The sequence below is a fragment of the Chiloscyllium punctatum genome, chromosome 10, assembly GCF_047496795.1.
Source record: "Chiloscyllium punctatum isolate Juve2018m chromosome 10, sChiPun1.3, whole genome shotgun sequence".
In the NCBI taxonomy this organism is placed as follows: domain Eukaryota; kingdom Metazoa; phylum Chordata; class Chondrichthyes; order Orectolobiformes; family Hemiscylliidae; genus Chiloscyllium; species Chiloscyllium punctatum.
In genome coordinates this window covers 57,868,553-57,889,252 of record NC_092748.1, presented here as the reverse complement: position 1 = coordinate 57,889,252, position 20,700 = coordinate 57,868,553, and the positions used below count along the sequence as shown (strand labels likewise).

Genomic DNA, 20,700 nt, shown 5'->3' with positions numbered 1-20,700 from the left:
AATAGGTTTCAAAATGGAGCATGCCCTTTGACTGTCTACATAATTACATGCTTGTCTCTGTATTTTATTTGGCTGCTGAAGCAGTTAACCCCTGGAAAGGAAGGCTGATGATGGCGTGACCAGCACGGGTATGCAGACACTACAATGTCAATGCACTGTTGTTTAAGGTAGCCTCCAGTCCTAACCCTGAATACACATGCCTAACCATCCAGTTGAAGCATGCAACATGTAAACTTTTGTGGTTAACTGTATGGATAAATTGTTAACCCATCTATTGGACGATAGAAAACTTGGTCTATTTATTTCATTGTAACGTAATGAAATGAAAAACACTTCTTAAAAACTTTTTTTTTGTCATTTGCCTCTGAAATCTGTAACCTGTTGCAGTCAGTTTAGTTATCAGCAACGTGCTTTTTTTTTGGTTACATTTTCAAGAACTCTTGGCTTTCTGCTTGGACAAACCTGATTTTGCTTCTGCCCTCAGGCGATGTAAGTTATAATTATTCAGTGACTCCGTTATTCATTGGTTGGGGAAATTAAATCTTTCATGAAAGCATACTTTGAACAAATGAATCTTGGGGCAATAAGATAAATCAAATATCTGCATTCTAACTGCACCTTTTCAAAGTGAAAGGAAAGATATGTTAGAGAAAAAGTACTAAACAGTAAATTGTTACATCCAGATGTTAAATTTTCCATTTTGAGGCTCACTGCAAGGCATTATGGTATATGACCAGCTGTCGCTGATGATTGATGATGTTGATGTATCAAATGGGCTGTGTAGATGTGGTTTCAGAACAGTCACAGAAATATTGAGATTTTTCTTCCCTGGAAAGGAAGTGTGTAGGCAGTTTCCAGAATTTTCCCACATTGTTTCCAAACTCCTATGGGATGGATGTGATATCATCACTTGTTTCCCCAAAACTAAGTTATTTAATTTCCTTTCTTTAGGGAGGAGAGTGACAAAGAACTTATTCACGATTTAAAATGGTATATTTTCCAAAGTAAATTTTGTGGTGGTGTTATCTGTCAGATCAAAATTCTCGTTTGTTTGAAAAATGAGATAAGTGGCTGCATACAATTGAATTTAAGGACCAATTTTGTTAGCATTATCATCCCATAATGCATTTACAATGTTGAGTACTTTTTGAGCAGCTAAGTGAGGTTTTCAATGTAAATATGGCAAAGTTGTTCAACCACAGGTTCTGTAATTGTGGTAAGAAAAATGCTGAACAGCATCTGAGAAGAACTTTGGCTATATTTACAACTGTGGCAATTGTTCTGATTCAGAAACATGGTAAAGGGGCAAATAACCCTCAAGTGTGTTCCTTATGTTCACTGATGATTAAATAGCACTGGTTGAAGGCAAATGTTTGATCATGTATATGTTTTAAAGGTTTCTTATTTGTTGTTATACATTGTTTCTGTTGATTCTGTCTCATCTGCAATAGGTTTTCTCATTTTGAAATAGTAAAACTTGCAGCCAGGTTACATTTTTAAATCAAGGCTTCTTTCATTTTGTTCTTTGTCAGGCCACTATGTCCTGCATTTGTTAATCATAGCCATAATTCTTAAATTAGAGAAAGGATATTAAGAATCCAGCACATTGTTTTGACTCACCTGTGTTTATAATGTGGCTATTTGTGGATTTCACATAACAGATTCACTCACTGGAATCAGTAATGCAGAATAACTGGTTTAGAGTTTGATGGACTGAATTAATGTACCGCCAGACAAGTACTGTGTTTTTTTTGTGACAAAAATCTGAAACTTTTTTATCAAACTATTTTAAAAGGTGTGGAGTCATTTTGTATAAAAGTATATATTTTCTTAAGATTTGGTAGAGCATTGGAAGAGTGTAGTTAATGAAAATGTACAATTGATCTTTCCTTCAAAATGTGAAAGAAGCTACCAGAATATCACATTTTCTGGAAATGGTAGAGATGGGTAGTTGCATGTATTGGGGCGTGCCGTTGGGTTTGCCTTCAGAACGTATTCCTTTCAGAAAAATCCAGTATTGTCAATTTTTAAAGTAGCAATTTTTATTTGGGATGGATATCAATTTACTAGATATGTTGGTCAAGATATTTTAATTTATTTTAGGTTTTTGTTCCCCTAATGTTTTATTTTGTTATCCACTAAAAAATTGCTAGCCACTGGTATGGTACGGTGATTCTATTTTAGCCACAAGCATTAAAATAGGCCTTGTGTACACTGGTAGTATATTTACTTAACAAAGATCTACCACCATTCAGTACCTAAGAGAATAACATATTCGCAGAAATCATCATATACTCTCAAACTTTGCTTTATATTTCATTGCTTCACTGGCAAATGCATAAAAAGGCTAAAATACACATGAATGCAATGTGCAAGTATAAACATTGAGATTTTGGAATTAACATACTAATGAGGCCTGTTGATCAATTTGGAGGATGAGTTTTATGTCTTGTGCCTGATCAAGTTGATACAGACATTTTGTAAACGTCATGCTTTTTTTTAACTTGAAGTGTGTTTGTAATGTGCTTTTGTCTATGTGGTTTGGGTTTTTTAAAAGTGTAAGCATTTATATTTTCATGTGGAAAATTTTGTGTTAACCAATTCTTGTTTCTTCTGCAAGGTTTGTGAAGGTTTATAGCTCAGGTTGAGGTTTAGGGTGTAGGTTTGCTCACTGAGCTGTAGGTTTGATATCCAGACGTTTCATTACCTGGCTAGGTAACATCATCAGTGGCGACTTCCAAGTGAAGCGAAGCTGTTGTCTCCTGCTTTCTATTTATATCTCTTGTTTCTTCATTGAATGAATTTTCTTATATAATAAATCAAATATTTTATGTTGATCAAAGACACGTATTTTCATTCTAAGTCTAATTTAAAGAAAACATATGATTGACCATATTGGAATTTTTAAATTTTATGTTGCAATCAATGGAGTAGTGGGACTAGAGTAACAGTAGACACCTTCTATCTAAGCCACAATAGTGTAGATTAGGCATGGAAAAAGGACAAGGAGCAATTTGGAGAGAAAATGCTTAATTGTAGGAGGTACAATTTTAGTGCAGTGAGTTTGGATCTGCCCAGTTAATTGGAAATAAATTGGCTGAAAATCTTGCATGTAGTGCAGAATTCCTGGAAGTGTCAGATTTAGTTTTTATAGCAATATTTAGTTTTCATTATGCCCTCCATCCAAAATTAACTGTATCCTTGTTTATGTTTAGGATTAACACACTATTCTGTTAGCTTTTCTCCATTTGTTGTTCACAATTAGTTCTGATCCCTTCGTTTTGCCTATGTCAGCTTTTTTCCTTCAACTCTTTTGTCTTCCAATCAGCATTTCCATTCTCACTCCATCCATTCTTTACCTTTACCTTCCAATAATATTTCTTTAATCTTTGTTTCTTCTTTTTCTTTCTTTTGTTAGAGCATCCCAGGGCACACAGACTGTTATTTGCTGTTGGAAATTGACTTGTTATTTTCTCAAGCATTCATCTGCTGAGTAAACTCTTATTGGATAAGAGTGTGTTGAATATTTTGAAAAGTGCAACAGGCAGTTTCCCAGTGGCAAACAGCAGTCAGGTAGCCCATCAGTGACCAAAGGCCAATCAGGTAGGCACGGTATTGGGAGGTAATTTTGACTTTTTACAGTGATATAAAAGAAAATTGGTGATATCAGATCAGTTATCTCTTATTCATGTCTCCCAAATTTCACATCAATTTAAATCGAATGATGAAAATCGCAATAGGGAGAGCAGGTGAGTAGAGGTGATCTTGTATCACCATACTATCCATATTTTCCAGAGATAAAATTATGCACACAAGTGATTTAATGCCCAAAGTAGGTAATCCAGAAAAGATTGGCCATACCCAGGTTAATTGCTAATGTTAGAGGAAGATGGCACTGGCAAGCTGAGGCCAAATATTAAGCCACATGGAGAAAGATGGAAAGACAGTACTTCTATCCTGCTGCCTTGCAGTCAATGCTTGTCTCATGCTGTTGGCTGCAGTTGTGTTCTCACTTCTATCTGTTCATACTCTCATCTTGAGGTATTTTCTTAGGTGCAGTTGATTGTTTTAGAATAATAAGCCTTAACTCTCGTAAATGGAGCACAGAGACTAATTCCACACTCTAAAGCTCAATGGGGTTCACACAAGATGAACAAGTGAGAAAGTAGCAACAACTAGGAATGAAAACTCACATTTTTATTTGCAAAGAAAATGCAACTTTTTTGTTAGTAAATGCATTCTTATCTCAACCATGATGTATTTCTTTGATCTAACCTTACAACAGCTATGTTGTTGAAGGAACGTTAATGTCAAATCTGATTGGAAATTTTACAAATTTACACATTGTGGTAAAACTGCAGTTCAAGAGATTATTGACGGAAAATAGCTTATTTAACTGATGCATAACATTACCCTATAATAATCAACATTGCATAATCCCTTCTAAATAGTTAATCTGCAGTGGATTATAATGACCAGGTCTGGTTGTACAGGACAGCAAAAATTGGCAAAATCTCTTACTCCATGAGAGCTATATCCTTTACTTGTAAGATGCAAACTTTTATTTATATTGCAGCTTCAATGGATTCAAATGTCCCAAGGATCTTCTAATATCCTAATGCTCCAGGGTTATTTTAGAGGTAAAACCAACTCAGTTTTTTTCCCCCAAAATGGACAAAATCTTCAAACTCATGCTCTCCCCTCTCACTTATGGAGGTGAGCATGAGGAATTTAATTTTTTTTGTCCCTTAAATTGAGACCATGTATGCAACTTCCAAGCCTGATATTTTCTCCATCAATTTTCACATCTCTGTTCCAGATTAATCCCCTTCATTTCATCCCAATTCTTAGACACTTTTGTAGATTTTCTCTTGTTCAGCCCTTAGTTCATCAAACATTCTTCCTGTTCTTTCAAACAATATTTGTACAATGACTAATTGCTCGCGTATCTTTCCTGGTTTCCACACACCCCTATGGTATGGTAAATTCGTTGCACACAGCAACAAGACCAATCTGTCTAAAGCCACAATTGAAACTATGAGACCAAACTATTGCTTCTTGGCTACCTTGACCTCTCTGTGATTTTAACATCAATCGTGACATATTACTGCTAATTCCTTCCATTTCACTTCTTTCTTTGGGATTGTTATAACACAGACTCGTTTATTTTTGTTTAGATCAGAGTGGTGCTGGAAAAGCACAACAGGTCAGGCAGCATTCGAGGAGCAGGAAAATCAACGTTTCGGGCAAAAGCCCTTCATCAGGAATAGATGAAGGGCTCTCTTCCTGATGAAAGGCTTTTGCCCGAAACGTCGATTTTCCTGCTCCTTGGATGCTGCCTGATCTGCTATGCTTTTCCAGCACCACCCTGATCTAAACTCTGGTTTCCAGCATCTGCAGTCCTCACGTTAACCTACCTCATTTATTTATGCCTCTGCATCATCATTACCAAAGTGTCTGTTCGATATTCAATCTAATACCATGTTGCCTGTACTAAGGCATTATTGAAACTAGCTGCAGGATGGAGGTCCCCAGTCGTTGTCTCATGGTAGAGGTCACATTACCACAGCAAGCCAGGCACAGTAGTGCATTTCTATCCAAAAATCCCACTTTTCATACAAAAAGCATTTGTGTGTTATCATTTATGTTGGAGTTGCACAATTTTACTGAAGTGCACACTTGTTTTCATAGATTAGAAGTTCATTATTCTTCTCAGTCTCTGTACATGCATTACACACACACAGCCTTTAAATCATGTTGGCCTCTTAATGTACATTGTTGGCTATTCAGCTGAATGATATTCCATCCATGGGAGTATCATTCCCCATGGTATCTGTTGTTTAGTTGACATTGTCAAGGTACCGCTGCACCTCTGGGAATGATAGTTCAGCTGTTGACCAGGAATAAGCAGCATTCCTGATGAAGAGCTTATTGTTCGAAACTTCAACTCTCGTGCTCCTCGGATGCTGCCTGACTGGCTGTGCTTTTCTAACACCATACATTTTGACTCTGATCTCAGCATCTGCGGTTGTCACTTTCTCCCACATGTAATTGAGGAACAGATGTATACAGCCCTGTGATTGCGATGATTTATCTGATTATTTATGTCCACCATGCATAATCGGGATGATGTCCACTCAGGTCCCAGGTTGTTACTTGGGCTTACCCATGTTGAAGATTTGTACCCTGCAGGTTCTTCAGTGTTCAACTTTGGTATAATCAAAATGAAATTTCGCTTTCTGCTGTTTCTCCTTGATTTTGTCACTCATGACAATTGTGACTTCTGAATTGAGAGGCTTTTTGTTTGCTGATCATAGTATAGTTTGGCGTGGTGAAACATCAGTTCAAGAAGGCTGCTCACGACCATCTTCTCAAGGGCAACTAGGGACGGGCAATAAATACTGGCCAATCAGCGACGCCCACATCCCATAAGTGAATTACAAATAAGTCTTTGTACTAGACTCCTTTCCATGCTATTGGAAAATGTGTTTCTCCGCTTGAAGATTACTTTGTAGGCATCCATGCTAAATTTACTTGATTTCATGTTCTAAGAACCATTGTCACTTTGCATATTATTGAGAATGCTGAGATGACTGAAGTGCATTTTCAGGCATTCTACAATCTCACTAGTAATCTTTGAGGTCAGTTGGTCCACCTCCGAATGGTCAGAATAATAGTCTACACTGACAACTTAATCATTCTCTACAAGAGGGAAGAGATCTAGATTTAGCTTCAGTCATGATCTGTCTGGACTCATTGGTCATCAGTGGTTTTCTAGCTTCCTTAGCTTGTGTTATTATCCCAGTTTTGGGATCTGACTTGTCTGGTATTACCATGAGTGTAACCTGGCTTGATAGACTATTCGTTTTATTTTTGTGATTCGTTTACCATTTTTGCCAGTCACTGAACATATTCACATGAAGCTGACAATGTATTTTTAACCAAGTGTCATAAAAACTTTTTTACACGTCGTTCTGCAATAACATACATTTCGTTAATGTGAATTCGCCGTACCATGATTGACAAATTGGAGACACTATTTCTAAAGTGTGAACTTTTAAAATGTGTGTTGGTTGCAATGCGAATACACCGCCAACACTTTAAGCACTGTTTCCAAAGTGAGATTTTTCTATAATGTGGGGTTGCACAAGAACGCAACAATCACATTACATATAAAAGAAAAAAGGTCAACTATATTGCACTGTATAAGATACATTTGAAGCAGTTTTTAATTAAGATATCAGAAATAAAGATTCAATCCTATTGCCATCATCAACATTACAGATACTCTAACCTCATTGAAAGATCACCCTATCTCCATTTTAAAGTTCCTTGTTCAATTGACATGACTGTAATTGATTTCTAGAACTTTCTTCTCACTGAATTCTAAACACTTTTAGAGCAAACATATGTATTTTCTTTACCCTGAACTTCCAGCAATTTTCTGCTTCTTGAGTTTTCTTCCAATCCACTCAGGACTTTGTCCCCAGCCCTGACTGTTTGAGCAACTGCTAGGCTCACAACATCTTTTTACTCTGATTGAACCTGCACACACTGCCTGACCTCGCAGGTGGCCTGACTTTCCATAGTACTAGATTTCACAATAACAGATTTTTTTCTTTCTCATTTACCCTTGCACTAAAGTACTCACCTTCAAGTGTTTTAAAGATCCCATTTAGAAAAATATAAACACAACTTCAAACATCCCTTAGCCACTTTCAAAATGAAACTAAAACTATGTCCTTCCCTCCTTAACGCAGATACACAAATCAGTCTTAAAGCTTTGCTTGGTTTAGATTTAGATTAGCTTACATTAGATTCCCTACAGTGTGGAAACAGGCCCTTTGGCCCAACCAGTCCGCACCGACCCATTTCCCTCTGACTAATGCACCTAACACTACAGGCAATTTAGCATAGCCAATTCATCTGACCTGCATATCTTTGGACTGTGGGAGGAAACCGGAGCACCCGGAGGAAACACATGCAGACACAGGGAGAATGTGCAAACTCCACACAGACAGTCGCCTGAGGCTGGAATCGAACCTGGGACCCTGGTGCTGTAAGGCAGCAGTGCTAACCCCTGAGCCACTGTGCCACCCATAATTTTGCACTTTAGAACCTGGTTTTCCAAATTGTAGGGATAGCATAGCATGAACCTTTATCTCACTTGTTACTCATTGTGAGCAATATACTGGCTGATGCACTGCTTGATTTCATTGCTCACATTTGGCTACTAAGATTACATTTCTTGCCTTCTGCAGACCTCCCTCAATTCGCACAGTTGTGCTTTAACGTTTCTCCTTTCAGTTCCTCAGGCATAATTATTCAAATTCCTTTGTACACTATGCCATCTTAAACTGTCAGTTCATCTCTGTCTGTTCAAAATGCCCTTGTGATTATAGGAATGGATTTGATATTTTGGGGCCATACTTTTATCACTACTACTTGCAACATTTGAAGAGTTGCATCTTATTGGTTAGTTCACTTGATTTGCACAAGGTGCTTGTCTATTGGATTCAGTGTCTCTGTGGGTTGAAGGTTTCTTGAGCATGTTGAGCTACTGTTTCTTGTTGCATCAGGAAGATTTCGCACTCTGTAATAGCATTCTCTGGGTTTTTTTAAGAGGCTGTGCTGCTCTTGAAGGCATGCCAACAATACACATATCTGTTTCCCTTGTTTTTATGTCATGTTCAGATAATAAAAGATTCCTGAAGAAGGGCTTATACTCGCAACGTCGATTCTCCTGTTCCTTTAATGCTGCCTGACCTGCTGCGCTTTTCCAGCAACGCATTTTTAAGCTCAGATGATATCAGTCCAACTAGAGAAACATTCTTTGCAGACACTTTGGAGGAGATAGTAGTGGCCTGAGGAAAATGCTTCGAAGTAGCTTGTGGGTGGAACTCCACAGTGTTATGGTCTGAGCTGATGCTCCTAATGGATAAGTCAGACCTTATCTAAAATCTAGCTTGATAGATCATATGTTTTTGAAAAAATTAATGTGGTGGTCTTTTATAGAAACACATAAGCACATAATGCTGCACATTTGGTTTTAACAGTAAGCCAGAAGTTTATTACATTTAAAAAAACTATCTATACAGCTTGGAAGTTTGAAAGATTTCAAAACACAAGGCAAAACAAAATCATGTCTACTCCCCAACATTTACAGTTAATCAAAATCCATAGAAATTTCTTCCCTCTCAAATCTGCCAGTTTTACCTAACCGTTTCTTCTCAGTTTTGTCCTTGGACTAGAAAACTTATTCCTTGAATCCTCATACTACTGAAAAATTAGACTTCATGTAGTCTTTTAATAATCTGCAGAGTTCTAACCAAATGTTCTTGAAATTTCAAAACTTAACTGTTTCACTAACCAAATTTATTTCCTGAACTATTCTGAAAAATCTCCTTTTCAAAGAGAATTGCATCTGGCTTCACTTAGGTCTTCAAAATGCTCAAAAGATTTTGAACTAAATGTTTAAATATATTTGCTCATTCTAACTTCTGCTAATATAATGGCTTAATGTCTTTATTGTCTAGTAGCAAACTCCCATAATAAAAGCAAACATCTACTAACGCTCTCGAAGGCAGATGCTGGTTTAAAATCATGGTTCTGAAAAGATTGATAGAATTCATTTTTAAACCTCATCGCAAAAGTAGGCCAACACCTATCTGCCATTATATTGAAATTCAAACTGTTAAAAAAACAAATATTATTAATGTATATAAGGAATACACCTAAATTACATTGGTCACTTTGCCTCTTCAAAGTGAATATTGATAAAAATGTATGCACGCAAAGACAATGGCGAGACATTCTTCCTCAAATTGGAGAACATTCAGAAGAGATTTACCAGGAAGTTGCTGGATATGGAAGATTGAGTTATAATGAAAGGCTGGATAGGCTGGGACTTCTTTCACTGGAGCGTAGGAGGTTGAGAGGTGATCTGATAGAAGTTTATAAAATAAAGAGAGGTATGGATAGAGTTAATGAAAGTTGTCTTTTCCCGAAACTAGTGGGCACATTTTAGGGTGAGAGGAGAGAGATTTAAAAAAGATATTAGAGGCAAATTTTTCATATAGAGGGTGGTTCGCGTGTGGAATGAACGTTCTGAGGAAGTGTTGGATGTGGGTACGATTACAACATTTATAAGACATTTGAAATGATACTTGAATTGGAAAGGCTGGGAGGGATATGGGCCAGGAGCAGACAGGTGGGTCTTGTTTAGTTTGGGATTATGTTCAGCATGGACTGGTTGGACTGAAGGGTCTGTTTCCGTGCTATATGACTCTTAACATGCTGGATGCAACGATAACTGCATTAGAGTTGTTTCAATTCATAGAGTCACAGAGTATTACACAATGGAAACTTGCCCCCCAGCCCATTGTGCCTGTGCCACTCCCGCAGCACTACTATAATGTCATTCCCAGCAGTTGGCGCATATCCTTTTACATTATGATATTTCAAGTGTTCGTCTAAACATTGTGATAATTCCTGCATCTACCACCTTTTCAGGCAGTGAATTCCAGAAGTGACCTATTGAAATATACAGGATTCTTAGGGGACTTGACAGTAGATGTGAAAAGGTTATTTCCTTACTGTTAAATTTTGTTTAATGCATTTTGATTGTGAACGGAAATGGGAAAAGAACCATTTAAAAGTCAAGGATTGTTGAAATGTTGCTGTACTTTTTAAAAGCAAGTAACACAATACTCAAAGTAAGTGTTGTTAACACTGTTACTTGTTCAAGCACGATTGGAAACCTAGTTACACGTGAGCTAGAGCAAAGGGACTAAATACAAAAGGAGATTTAGCTGGTCACTAGTCCACAGACCAGTTATTGATGACAAATGCCTGTTGCCTTCCACCATTTATGAAATTGGTGCTCTACAGCTTGGGCTGTAAATGTTTGGTACAGAAGCAATTGGACATTCAAAAAGGAAAGGGCTATGTTTCTGCTTTGCAGTAAAAAAAATCTCAACCAGGAGAATCAACAGATCAGTCAGGGAGTTGTACAGAAATCAGACAGGGGCCTAGTCAGTCCTCAGGGCTGTTTTTGCAAGTCAGTGCAGAGTGTGGGGATGGACCATGGTCAGTCTTTAGGGGTTGTGCAGTAACTATCAAGAGGGCTGTCATGGGGGAATTGCTGCCCTTGGAAAATTAGGGAAGTGCGGAGATAAGAGCCAACATGCTGAAATGCAGATGAGATAATTGCTATAAAAGGGGACAACTCTAGATAGAAGAAGTCATGGGAAGGAATTAGGGGACGAACGGGGTCATCAATGGTCACTACCCAAGCTTCGGTAGAAGGGGCATTATATCTGAGGTAATGCACAGTAAGTCTGGGTTCAGGTTCAAGTCGAGAGATGAGTGGTTAAGTTAAAGGGTAAAGTGGGAACTTTGGTGAGCTCAAAACAAATGGAATTGATGGAAACAGCAATGCAGGAAGGGCTAGGAAGGTTGAAGGTGCAAGGTATTTCAGAATGTACATAGTTTGCAGTGAGAGTGCCAATTTTTAACGTGACTGACCTCTTTAATAGGATCAGTTTGGTCAGTGTGCAAGTAACTTTTAATCATCATTGCCACATCTTGGAAGTCTGCGCCAGGTACCTGAGAGCTGCTATGATGCATATATTCCTGATAGCCCACAGGTTCCTGCTTTGTTTCAAGGACCATAATCCTTACCAGGGCGGTAGACCAGGACTATCCTCTGCAGCCATGGTTGTTGGCTCCATGTGTTGGAAAATGTGTTGCTGGAAAAGCGCAGCAGGTCAGGCAGCATCCAAGGAGCAGGAGAATCGACGTTTCGGGCATGAACCCTTCTTCAGGAATGAGGAAAGTGTGGCCAGCAGGCTAAGATAAAAGATAGGGAGGAGGGACTTGGGGGAGGGGCGTTGGAAATGCGATAGGTGGAAGGAGGTCAAGGTGAGGGTGATAGGCCGGAGTGGGGGTGGGGGCGGAGAGGTCAGGAAGAAGATTGCAGGTTAGGAAGGTGGTGCTGAGTTCGAGGGTTGGGACTGAGACAAGGTGGGGGTAGGGGAAATGAGGAAACTGGAGAAATCTGAGTTCATCCCTTGTGGTTGGAGGGTTCCTCGGTGGAAGATGAGGCGCTCTTCCTCCAACCATCGTGTTGCTATGGTCTGGCGATGGAGGAGTCCAAGGACCTGCATGTCCTTGGTGGAGTGGGAGGGGGAGTTGAAGTGTTGAGCCACGGGGTGGTTGGGTTGGTTCGTCTGGATGTCCCAGAAGTGTTCTCTGAAACATTCTGCGGCAGGAATAGAAGAAACTTGGCCTAAAGCGGACCCTGTTGACCTCGAAGGTTTGAATGTAAGATTCTGAGGGTATTTATGGCTAGATACCCTCACCACGTCCAAGCTATTCTGCCTAAATGCAGGCTCATCCTTCTCAGCTTGACTTCTTCAGGGTTGAGCGTAGAGGGCTAAGTGCCTCTGGTGTGTCCTGAGAGGAGAAATCTGCGCAGGGGCTAGGGTCTCTACATGGTTCTTTTTGTGTCTGGGTGCCTATTGGCAGCACCCTGTCTCTTTGAAAAGTAGGGGTGTCTCGAGTGAAGTCCTTGACCCCCTATAACCTTGCCATTGATGCTGATTACCGCCATCAGAGGCAAACTGGCCAGAGCTAGCATGGTTCTCGTAATGTTGGTGGACTCCTCCAATCTTCAATCTAGTTTATTGCGTGTCTCCTACAGACTTGCCTGCAGCTTCTCTGTGTGCGCATTTGCACAAGGTTATTAATGGCAGATACCATTGAGTCTTCGGCCTGGGACAGGACAGGTTCCTGGTCTCTTATTGATGAGTGCCAATGATCTGGGGCATTTCTTTCTTGCTAACTGTTGTTTTGCTAAAGTACCCACTGAAATGAAAGCATCTCAGCGGGTGGAGTGAGCAGGGGAACCTTTGCCTATACATCCTCAGAGAGATCTGTGACCTGTTCCTCAGAGGTGTAGGAGGACCTGATGGCTGACGGGATGGACCATTTCTGGGCAGAGGCTGTGTGCTTGCAGAAGACACAGAAGGAATGGATTGTGCGAGTAGGGAGGTTTGAGCATCTTTAAGAATCCACTCACAGTGGTGCCAATAGAAGGTCAGTGTAGCATATTACAATTAATCTAACTTGGTTTCTGGGACATATACATTTTTTGCATGTGGATAGCAGTGAGTTGAGGGGTGCGTAGGTTAAGTTACTATATTTTGCATTAGGCTTAAACCTCGGCACAACATCGTGGGCCAAAGGGCCTATTCTGTGTTGTACTTTTCTATGTTCTTTGTTCTATCCCCACACGAGTGGTCTTGATCCTGTACTATTAATTCAAGGATGTTTTCCATATTAGTGGGGGGGGAAATGAATGTCACTGATTCCCCACATTCCCATCCACACCACTGTTTCCCCACCTCCTGGCCTTTTCAGCCCTAATGTGGGCTGTTTTCTCCTGAAATGAGACAAAGGAGGGATTGAACAAAATAAAAATGGCTGGTACAGTTTGGTTGGTTTTGGTCTGGATGCAGGAATAATGGCGTGATCCAAGTGAGTGAAAATTGAAGAGGGTTGAAGAGCTCAGAACTTTGTGGGGATGGGAGTTTAGATCAGAGTGTTGCTGGAGAAGCACAGCAGGTCAGGCAGCATCCAAGAAGCAGGAACATCGACGTTTCAGGCAAAAGCCCTTCTGATTCCTGATAAAGGGCTTTTGCCCGATATGTCGATTTTCCTGCTCCTGAAATGCTGCCTGACCTGCTGTGCTTTTCTAGCACCATTCTGATCTAAACTCTGGTTTCCAGCATCGGCAGTCCTCACTTTTACCTTTGTGGGGATGGGCTGAGTAAGAGCCATCAAGGGAAGATGCTGCATGCAGTAGAGAGTGTGGCACACCAAGAGTCTTGGTGAGAGCTGTATACAATAACAGCAGGAGTATGAGGCAGCAGAAGGACAATGGTGGCACCTACCAATGGATATGCAGAAGATTATTAACCTTTTTATGGCATTGCTGTACATACCTCCAGACCATGGACACTGCATTCACCTAGGTGGCTACTGTGGACCAGACTTGTCAGAACATTTTTCTGGGGTCCTGGAAAAAGAGGATGCTCCTCCTCTCCATCACCATGTCCACCAGGACCTCCACGTTCATGTCAGCAAAGCTGGCCACCTGTTTGCCTCTCTCAATTGTGGCCTTACCAGTTAGTAATACAGCAACGCTATGAAGAACAATTCCTTGAGCAGAAGATTGACTCCACATCTGTAATGCTTCATTTGCGCAATGAAGAAGAGATAATCAGTGGGAAATTGAGAGAGAAAAATCATCAGGGCCTCATAGAAGAGAACCTTCCATGAAACTCTCTGAAATTGACACTTAGTAAAATATGGAAAATTTGCCCCCTTGTATGCTCTGGCAGCATATAAAAATGGGCACCAAATATACATGTTTAGATCGTCTGTTTTGCGCTATATTTCAGATTAAATGTATTTGTGTAGTCTTTCTGCTTTGGACACATTTGAAGATCCAGGCCAAAATTCTTGTAGTTTTGTGAAATGTGTTTCTTCACCTAAAGCTGCCACTCAAACTTATTTGCATTTTGCCAATTATAATATTTGAAAAGAACCAGCATAATCGACGAACATTTAGATTATAGATTTAAAATCATTCGTTGATTTAAATTCTTGATTTAATTTGAGTGGTAATCTTGTTGCGGTTTGACTGATACAGCTGAAAATACATTTGTGTAAACTGATTTTTTAATAAATAAACATAACTTTTAAAAATATATGGAGATACTTAGTAATTAATTCGGTGTACAGTGGATAGTTTTTTTCATGAACTACAAACAAAGCTTTTTAGATGTGCCTATTGTTTTTTTGCATTGAAGGAACCACCTTAAATTTAAACCTTTTCCAGGCTTTCAAAACTCACAATGGTGATCAGGAATGTAGCCAGCTTTATAGACAGGGGCTTGCTTAAAGTACTAGATTTTTAAAACTTATAAGAAAAGGTAGCAGAGTTTGTACTGGAAATTCCTCTCGATTTTCATTTGTTTGGGCAATTTTGTGTGAATTGCATTGCAGGGAATGAACAGTACAATCTACTGAAAACTCCAGGCCGAAATCTTGTAAATCTGGATTTAACACAAGTTGAAAATCTGTGCTGTTAGTGACAAAAACAAACTGGATAAAATACTTAGAAATCCTTATGTTCTGCCGGAGCATTAAGCTTCCTGACAAACTTAGTGTATGACATTGACATTTTTCAATGAGTAAAAAGAATCTAAATTATTCTTTTTGTTGAATGAGAATGTGAAGCACAAAGGAAGGTAAAGAAAAAGGAACTGATTCCAGGAGTGTTCACAACATATCATTACTAAGTACACAGGTACGTAAATGTGGTACAGACAAGAATATCAAGCCAGATTTATTGAAAAATAAATTGTTCTTGTAAATAAATTGCCAGTTCATTACAGAACATTGACAAAACAAATTTAAAGAATGCAGGGCTGCCGTATTATTTTAATATTCTAAATTACTTAACCAACTGATTTCATAGAGCAGATTATCTTTGAAAGGCTTGTGTGAGATATAAGTGTGGCATGGACCCAGTGGATTTATTGGCTTGTTTCTTTGCTTTAATTGCAATGGATTACTACTTTTGAGAAAATTATGTAATGTTTTAGTATCTGAAGTTTCCATAAATATGCATTAAAGTGCCATTTTGACTTAACTAGAAGAAATATTAAAAAACTGTTGGCAAATGCAAGGAATATGACTTTGTTTCCACAGGATGTGTGACTGCCTGCTGCAGAATTTCCTCATCACAATTCACTACTGCTCACAAGCTCAAACCATTTGGGGTTCAGTTTATAAGATGTATCTTTTGGCAGCGTACCTCCTGCAGTGTTGTCCATCCAGCTATTGTTGGACCATCTTACCCTGTACCCAAGGTACGCGGTTATTGACTTAAAGTATTATTCTTTCAACAAGACTCCCTGCTGAGTTTCGTGATTACCTGTAAGAGAGGTTAAGGTGAAATGAGAGCTGTGACAAGTTAAGTAGAAATAATGAAGAAGACTCGATATGTAATTGTGGATAAGGTCAAAGAAGGGTAAAGAACTCAGATATTAGGCAGACATAGTGGATTTTATAACATTTACGTGCTTTAAAGAAAATATATGGTGGAGTACAAAATTGAATCAGAGTTTTCTCATTATTAAATTTCATGTATATAAATTTTAGCAGTTATTGGTAAAGAACTAAGTATAGCTTTGCCATATTAAGGAGTTACTGATGATGTTTATGATATGGAGCATAATTATGTACAGGACTTTTGTATGTCAATAAGTGGTTGAAATAAATGCTGAAACCAGTTCATAAAGCTACAACTTCACATTCAACATAATACAAAAGGATATTTCTATCTCAGCTATGTGATAAACTTTACCTGTCAAAATATTTAGTGTATTTCAATGAATTGCACAAATTTCTTTAACAGTAAGTAATATCCACATCTATGAAAGGTGCTGGCTTCAGTAGAACTTAGGCCTTTGAGCTAAAAAGCCAAGGCATGCTTTCATGTTTAGGTTTTTGCATTCAATAGATTATACTGGCAATGAATAATTCATTTTGCCGATAGGAAACGTAGATTAAAAAAGGCCCATGTGCTTCATCAAAATTAATAAAAGTTGCTCAAATTTGTTTTTAAGTTGGTAAACCAACTATTCATTTTAAACAAAACTCAGTAATTTCAGCCCCATATTTGCTACTTTAGAATAGTTCAGTCAGGGGCTACAAAACAGCAAGCTGCTACTCGGGTTAGTCTTTTGAGTGTTCCTAAGAACTTAGAAGTTGGCAATGTTAAGTTCAAAAGGGCATTCGAAGAAATATTGCAGCAGCCTTGGGGTTTGTCTGATGACTCAGGAAGGGTTGACACTGTAACACTCAGGGCAAACTGCCATGAAGCAGGAGTCTCTTTTTGAGAAAATGATCCCATTGTCACGGTCCAGTTTTCTCATCTTCATTTTCAATCTTTTTTTCAAGCACATAAAGAAGCCAGACTATGTGACGACAGGCATTATACCAGACTGGGGAGACTGCATCGAAATTAAAGATGAAGATCAGATTCAGGGTCTTCGACAAGCCTGTCAGCTGGCTCGCCAGATCCTCCTCTTGGCTGGAAGTAGTTTAAAGGTAATGTATGTTGTTGAAAAGGTTAACTGAAAATAACCATTTTAACAATTTTTCCTCTGTCTTTGTGCCTCATTCTCTATCTTTGTTAGTTAGAACAATTTTAAATCAAAACATCTAATGTTTTAGTCATTTACTTAATTTGAAAGTATTTGAAATTATTTGAAAAGGCTTCAAATTGTAAAAGTAAAGTAATTTTTGATAGTTTTCTAGATCAACATCAAACCTTTATTTCTTTGACTGCTTATAAAACAAGATTATAATTATCTCATTATAAAGCAAGAACACATTTTTTAAAGTTTTATAAAGGATATTGGTGTCTATTTCTTTTTCCCTTTGACATGATAAATAGAAAATGCCAAATCAGAACTCATATATACTTCTCAGCTTTTACTACTGCAATAATTCTTTTTCTTAATTTCTCATACCAAGTGGCATACAAGACAGACAAAGCACACGCTTATATCTGTTTCCAGAGCTAGATTTTCCTGGAACAGGTCATAATGTTGTTCCCAAAAACTATAGCTTAAGGGCCATTACTTGTTGTCAAGCATGGCTGACAAGGAGTCATCCATTCTGACCGCCATCCATAGCCTAATGGAAGGATTTCTAGGCTGATAATCAATCTTGTTGGCCACATTGAACACACCTTTCATGGCTCACAAGTGTTGAGGGGCTTATGGTCCAGAGGTAGGGCATTATAAAACCTCCTCCTCAGTAATTATCAGGTTATAACTCAAATCTAAGTGGAAAATCAAATGATGGCATATTAAAATTTTCTAGCAAAAATACAACTTCAGTTTCATTATTTTAATTAGATGTTGTGACCCAATCACGAATGTTGAAGTAGCATTTAATGTGATATTTCAAGTATAAATTATTTAAAAATTATTTTAATTTGACTGCTTACCTAAAGATTTTCAGATAGAATGAAAGTCACAATTTCGTAGGTAGCATGGGTTTTGATGTGGGGATTGGGTGTGGTGGATAGTTGCACCATCCATACAAGAAGCAGAGTTAAATTTTAAATTCAGTGGTATTCAGAGTTAATCATGTTTGGTTTCACAATACTGTGATCCAGTTTGAATTTTAGTATTAATTCATTAGTGATATAATTAATGACTATTATATCATGCTGACACTCATATTACATATGATAGAGAAGATTGGATTCTTTTGTTTCGATTGCTTCTGCATAATTTCAAATTGAAAGCAATGTTGGTTTGTGGGTTCATATTTCTACTTTAGTAGATAATACAGAGTATATTCCTGTAGTGAGAAATAGCCAGCAATATTTGACATCTTCTTTTAATTTGGTCTACCAATGATAAAACTGACTCTAATGGGACATAGTAAAAGCTAAACCTTAAAAGATTTTATTGTTCTTCCCAACTCTGTTAGCTAATAGAAGGTGCATGTTAAAGTTTGGAATATTGTACGAATAGTCGTATTTCTTCCATTCTGTTATTTTCAATCTTTAGGTCGGTATGACAACTGAAGAGTTGGATTACATTGTTCATCATGAAGCAATCAGAAATAATGCGTACCCATCGCCATTGGGTTATGGAGGTTTTCCAAAATCTGTTTGCACCTCTGTGAACAATGTAGTATGCCATGGCATACCTGACAGGTATATGTTACTCATTTGTCCAGTTGATTAATCTTGGAGCTCTTTTCCTAAAAGTATTTAGGTTCTTAATATTGTATTCCCATATGAACTGAATTTTAAGCAATTGGTAGATTTCAGTAGATCTTGGTGTACATGTCTATCAAAAATTCCTCTAAAAATGAATATCAATTTATACAGTGAGGAAAATAATCTTAAGTTCCTGTGCATCTTCACGACATATCCCATATTACCTGCTTTATCTCTTGTGCCTCGTAATGAGGTACCATCAAATAAAATGTGACTGTAGGATGAAAAACTGAGACTGACTATAAATAAGAGCATAACATGTAATGGCTGAAAAGGTGGGTCAATTTAGATTGAATAGATGCTTGATTTTTGGGGTCAGAAAAATGGGCTTTCTGTGAGCTTGATCAACATATACACCTCAATTTGCATTATATAAAATTTTGTTTACTGGAAAAGGAAATATGTAAATACTATAATTTTGAAATAAACCAAAATTGCAGAAATACTTGACAGATGTGCCAACATTTGTAAAGAGAAAGCATATGTTATTAGTTGGTGTGGACGCCTTTGATTCTCAAGGCTTCTTAACGTTAGCATTTAGCATTTAGTTACCACCCAAATGTTTAAGTGAAACCTACACTTAAACATTAACCTTGCATTTTGCTTCTCAGCTGTTACTGCATGGTTATTAATTTCCAGTAGCTTCTGGGATTTCTTTAGCCTTTTTTTTGCTTTTTTTTATATTCAGTCATAGGGTGTGGCTTCTGTGACTGACCAGCATTTATTGCCATCCCCAGTTGCCCTTGAGAATGTGGCAGTGACTTGTTTTCTTGAACCACAGCAATCCACTGTAGGGTCACCCACAATTCCTTTTGGGAGGGAATTCCAGGATTTTGACCCAGTGACAGTGAAGGAAGGGCAATATATTTCCAAGTCAGGATAGTGAGTGGCTTGGAGGGGAACTTGCTGGTGGTTGTGTTCCCACGTAGCTGCTGCCCTTGACCTTCTAAATGGAAGTGGTTGTGGTTTGGAAGGTGTTGTCTAAGAACCTTTGGTGAATTTATGTCATGCATCTTGTAGATAGTGCATAATGCTGCTACTGAGCAGCAGTGGTGGAGGGAGTAAATGCTAGTAGATATGGTACCATCAAGCAGGCTGCTTTCTCCTGGATGGTGTCAAGCTTCTTGAGTGTTGTTGGAGTTGTAGTCATCTAGGCAAGTAGGAACTATTCCATCACACTGCTGACCTGTGTCTTGTAAATGTTAGACAGACTCTGGGGAGTCAAGAGGTGAGTATCTTGCCACAAGATTAACAGTCTCTGATTTGCTTCTGTAGCCACTGTATTTCAGTCGAGAGTATGGTGCTGGAAAAGCAAAGCAGGTCAAGCAGCTTCCAAGGAGCAGGCAAATCAACGTTTTGGGCAAAATCCCTTCATCAGGAATGGTGGCTTTTGCCTGAAATGTCAGTTATCCTGCTCCTTGGATGCTGCCTGACCTGCTTTGCTTTTCCAGCACCACATTTTCGACTCTGATCTCCAGCATAGGCAGTCCTCACTTTCACCCACTGTATTTAATTGGTGAATCCAGTTGAGTTTCTAGTCAGTGGTAATCCCCAGGATATTAATAATGGGGCATTCAGTGGTGGTAACATTGAATGTCACAGGCCAGTGGTTAGATTGTGTCTTATTGCAGATGATCATTGCCTGGCATTTTGTGTGGTGCAAATATTACACACCACTTGTCAGTCCAAGCCTTGATATTGTCCAGATCTTGTTACATTTGAACATGGATTGCTTCAGTATCTGAGAAGTCACGAATGGTGCAGAACATTGTGCAGTCATTAGTGAACATCTCCACTTCTGACCTTATAATGGAGGGAAGGTC

General features: G+C 38.5%; 1 protein-coding gene across 3 annotated transcripts in view; it reads left to right on the top strand.

The window, feature by feature from the left end:
- Nucleotides 1–20,700, top strand: part of metap1d (methionyl aminopeptidase type 1D (mitochondrial)) — a 164,445-nt gene that overhangs the window by 53,311 nt on the left and 90,434 nt on the right. For 2 of the 3 annotated variants that reach the window (XM_072579251.1, XM_072579252.1), the window contains 2 exons: nucleotides 17,035–17,184; nucleotides 18,663–18,811. In XM_072579251.1, coding sequence (XP_072435352.1) covers nucleotides 17,035–17,184; nucleotides 18,663–18,811 — 299 coding nt within the window. Of the gene's footprint in view, nucleotides 1–15,780; nucleotides 15,942–17,034; nucleotides 17,185–18,662; nucleotides 18,812–20,700 lie in introns of all 3 variants that reach the window. The other variant, XM_072579250.1, reaches the window with a different exon arrangement.